General features: G+C 44.4%; 1 protein-coding gene across 4 annotated transcripts in view; it reads right to left on the minus strand.

Annotated features, from left to right (window-relative positions):
* Window positions 1-1,147: 1,147 nt before the first annotated feature.
* The window catches only part of TPRKB (TP53RK binding protein), a 9,467-nt gene continuing 5,907 nt past the window's right edge, over window positions 1,148-4,707 (minus strand). For 3 of the 4 annotated variants that reach the window (XM_011980692.1, XM_011980695.1, XM_011980693.1), the window contains exons 4-5: window positions 3,345-3,521; window positions 2,321-2,466 (exon numbers count right to left, since the gene is read on the minus strand). In XM_011980692.1, the coding sequence (XP_011836082.1) occupies window positions 2,380-2,466; window positions 3,345-3,521 (264 nt within the window). In that variant the 3' untranslated portion in view covers window positions 2,321-2,379. Of the gene's footprint in view, window positions 1,765-2,320; window positions 2,467-3,344; window positions 3,522-4,707 lie in introns of those variants that run through there. The other variant, XM_011980694.1, reaches the window with a different exon arrangement.

Below are 4,707 nucleotides of genomic sequence, written 5' to 3' on the forward strand. Positions count from 1 at the left end.
CCCTGTTAAAAAAAAGGGAAGCAGTGTCCTCTCTCCCTTAGAGCATTTTCTTTGGAAAACTTACTGTAAATCTTCCTCTGCCCCTTTGAGGGGCATGCAAAGCTTTCTGACAGCTAAATAAGCCTCTTGCCAGCTTTACAACCCAGGACTGTGTTCCTGAAGGACTGAGAGTCCATCTTTGAAACATCATCATCAGAGCAGCCAGGGCCCTATCGGCCAGTCTCTGTGGGACGGTGGGGGCCTAACATCTGCTGTGAGTGGTAAATCTACCTCCTGTCATGAAGGCAAGAGTTTATTTTCCTTTGTAACAAGGTAATTAGCAAACGCAGGTGGTCAGGTAAATTGAGGTTGAATCTCCGATGAAACGGGTGTGGCCAAAGGTGCTGTGCAGTCCACTGATCTGAGGACTAGGCATTACTCTTCTTGAGAAGGTGTGCAGTGAGCAATGGGTTGGACCCACTGGCTAGACTGGCAATGAGATTTCTTTCTGTCTTTGCAGCATCTTAACGGGTCATTGCCTGTGATGCGCATCTCACTCTGAGTTCACGCCTCTTCAATGATGAAAGTGTTTTCTTCCTCTTCTATCTCTGCAGAGATAGGCTTGCTGGGATAGATTGTTTGTAATTCTATTTCCCTACCACCACAGGACGAACTTTGGGGGTCAGGCAGCTGGGAAGGAACCCATGCCTAGGCCTTTCACACTCTACATCCATCAGTAGCAGAACTTAAGAGTCTTCCTGGGACTCCATACTTCCTGGAAAGAGGAATTCATTCTTTTCATTGCTGACATTCCTGGGTGTGTGTGTGTGGCAGTTATACTTTCCCCATCCCATTCTGTACCTCCTTCCACTCCGGGGACCCCAAGAGGCCTGGCTCCGCTTGCCCAGTGCACCTCCGAAGAAGGGAGACTGGGAGATGAGGATCCTGCCAGGGGGCCAGGTGTTGGACAAGGTGAATGTGAATGTGGAGGAGAAAGACAGAGGCCTCCCAAGAACCTGATGGGGTCGGGGATGAGGTGAGGGTGCTCAGAAAAGTGCTGAGGCAGGCTCCAGGCTGGGGCCATGGACCGGCCTCAGCAGCTGGGGGCTGACTTCTTGGGGTTGCGTTCTGCCTCCCCCTCCCACACACGGCTCTTTGCCCTCTAGAGGCCAAGGGGCAATGGCAGGTTCACAGTGGCACTGCAAGGTTAGGGTTGTTGGGGGTTCTTAGGGAGCAGGGGCACCAGTCCTGCTGTGGCCCTGGCTGCCCCCACCTTGCCCAGGCTCCATGTGCACCCTCAGAGTCCCCCTGGCACAACCTTTCTTCTTCCCACGTGGAACACCCCCACTTCCACTTGGGCCTCTGCCAGGAAGGGTGGGAGCTCTGCCAAGGTGTCCCTCTGAGTGACCACCCTCAGCTGGAGCCACCAGCCAGGCCTCTGCACAGGAGCTGCCCCTGGGCCTTGTGTGTAAAATGGGGGTAATAACAGTATCTGCCTCATAAGGTTGCTGCAAGAATTAAATCAGTTCATACAAGTGAAAGACACTTAGAACCAGCATCCAGAGGCTTGCAAGGGGTGAGCTGGAGTAGCCATGGTAAGTATGGAGAGGGAGGTGAACTGATGGATATAAAATCGCCAAGGCAAAAAATTTAAAAACAAAAACAATAACCAGCTGGGCTCGGTGGCTCATGCCTGTAATTCCAGTGCTTTGGGAGGCACAGCAGAAGCATCACTTGAGTCCAGGAGTTGGAGATCAATCTGGGCAACACTGTGAGACCATATCTCTAAAAAAAAAATAATTATCACTAAGGCAAGAACCTAGTACACTGTAGGCATTCCCTAAGTGTTTACAATTTTTATTCCAATTATATAAAAATAAAATATATTTGAATAGAAACAGAACTCTAAAAGGCAATAACAAGTAATAGTAACTGATTATCTTTTAAAATACTATAAGGTAGGACTACAACTGGTTTCCTTTTTTTTTTGAGACGGAGTCTCGCTCAGCTGCCCAGGCTGGAGTGCAATGGAGCGATCTCAGCTCACTGCAACCTCTGCCTCCCGGGTTCAAGTGATTCTCCTCTCTCAGCCTCCCGAATAGCTGGGATTACAGGCACCTGCCACCATGCCTAGCTAATTTTTAAATTTTAGTACAGATGGGTTTTCACCATGTTGGCCAGGCTGGTCTTGAACTCCTGACCTCAGGGGATCCGCCTGCCTCAACCTCCCAAATTGCTAGGATTTCAGGCATGAGCCACCGTGCCTGGCCTTTTTTTTTTTCTTTTTTATACCATTCTGTGATTTAAACTTTTCGATAATGCACATATATTAGTTTTATAATCAGGGAAGAAAAATCAATGTTTTCTTTAATGCTGAGTTTTGTTAATATTTCTGATATTTCACAAAACATCTTTTGTTGACATTCTACAAATGATACCATCCAATAATGTCCCAATACTTTCTTCTTGTGAAGAGAGTTTATATATCTGTAAAAATGAAAGACAAATTATGACTTGCTGATATCATCATTCACTACTAATTGTCATTATACAAACATGTGTAAGTGAAATTATTCCTCATTCAATTATTGGGTTCATAGTATAACAAACAACAAATGTGATTAAAATATTCCAAGTAGATGGCAATTCATTACTTGTATTCCCTTTAAATTGCTGCTATGGGGGTAACTCTCAAGAACATAAAAACCAAATTTCTATCCATTTAAAAGCACATATCTAGATATTAACTTCATACTAAATTTATTTTACATTTTAAATATACTATGTAAGTTTGATATTGAAAGGTATTCTCGACCGGGCGCGGTGGCTCAAGCCTGTAATCCCAGCACTTTGGGAGGCCAAGACGGGCGGATCACGAGGTCAGGAGATCGAGACCATCCTGGCGAACATGGTGAAACCCTGTCTCTACTAAAAAATACAAAAAACTAGCCGGGCGAGGTGGCGGGTGCCTGTAGTCCCAGCTACTCGGGAGGCTGAGGCAGGAGAATGGCGTGAACCCGGGAGGCGGAGCTTGCAGTGAGCTGAGATCCGGCCACTGCATCCAGCTCGGGAGACAGAGTGAGACTCCGTCTCAGAAAAAAAAAAAAAAAAAAAAAAAAAAAGAAAGGTATTCTCTTTCTTAATGTGGAGAATGGTTGTATCAGCTGAGTTTGTAATTATATTTTACATAAACCCATACCTCCCAGTTCTTTGTATCTAAAATTATTTTTTAGTAATTTAAAAAATTAGATTAACTTTCTCAAAAGTTCAAAAAACAAGGAGCCCTGGTGATCAATAAGCAAACAGTATCAGCATTGTTGCTCATCTGTCACACTCTTTCTAAAAATATGGACTGGCAAACAAACCTTTTGGACTTCCGTAACATTTGTTATCTCAGGAAGACTTTTCAGAGAAACCTGATGACCTTCCACTTGAGATATTAGGTATTCTTGATTTATTTGTTTTTCTCCCTCTTCAATGTAAACAATTAGAATTGAAGTGTCATTTGCTGAGATACCAAATTTTTTCAAAGCCTCTGAAATCTAAGAGAAACAAAATGAAAAAAAACAAAAACAAAAAAAAACAAGATAATTAACCATTGTTTCCTATGTCTGAAACATTTCCTGATCTGCCTTCTTCCTTGGTCAGGCTCTTATTTTTCATGTCCTAAAAGTTCTCACTGCTTAGTTTTTCACTTTGATGATTCCTTTCCAACATCCATTGGTACTTCCTCGAAAGTACTCCCTGCTTCAAGTTACGCCTTGTTCCTATGGAATCAAGCCCAGCCTCTTGGTGCTGCACAAAAGAACACCTCCTCCCTCTGGTGCCAAGTGGCTCTCCAGCCAGGCGCTTCTGCCTCCTGGCCAGTCTGGCCTGCCTGGGGGCCCAGTCACATTTCATGCCCTTCTGCCTGTGCTCAAGCTTTGTCCTCTGCTCGCATGTCCCTTCTCCCCATGGCTTGGCTGCTGAACACATGCTTCAAGGTCCACATTTCTGATGTCACTCCCTACCACACCCTCCTCCCTCCAAAATCAATGGCTTCATTGCTGTACCCCTAGATTTGAATTCATTTTTCCATTATATCATTTATCTCAGGGCATTTTAACTTGTTTATCTGCCTCTCCTCGGGAACATATTTGCCTCTTCTGCCCCTAGAACTGCAAATGGAACAGGGAAAATTTCAACAGACATTTACTGAATTCAAGAGTTTTCTGAATTATGTCTAATGATCTCAAGGAAACAATAATTAGTAAATTTTATTCCAAGTACTGGGAAACTCTATTACCATGCTAAGATAACTGCATTTTATAAACTTTACAATCATCTGTATTTTAACCTATGCCACAGGTTTCGAAACTTTTCTCTAGATGAAATTAGTACCTGGTTGTTATTAATAGCAGCAGTAATACTAAAAATTCATCAGCAAAATTGCAGTCATTTTTTTCATGTGCTACATGTGTGATGTCTTTGGCTTGATAACTTTCATTGAAAAAGCATTACTGGCCGGGTGCGGTGGCTCAAGCCTGTAATCCCAGCACTTTGGGAGGCCGAGACGGGCAGATCACGATGTCAGGAGATCGAGACCATCCTGGCTAACACGGTGAAACCCCGTCTCTACTAAAAATACAAAAAAAAGAAATTAGCCGGGTGTGGTGGCAGGCGCCTGTAGTCCCAGCTACTCCGGAGGCTGAGGCGGGAGAATGGCATGAACCTGGAAAGCGGAGCTTG

The sequence above is a fragment of the Mandrillus leucophaeus genome, unplaced genomic scaffold (genome assembly GCF_000951045.1).
Source record: "Mandrillus leucophaeus isolate KB7577 unplaced genomic scaffold, Mleu.le_1.0 Scaffold216, whole genome shotgun sequence".
NCBI classification, from domain to species: domain Eukaryota; kingdom Metazoa; phylum Chordata; class Mammalia; order Primates; family Cercopithecidae; genus Mandrillus; species Mandrillus leucophaeus.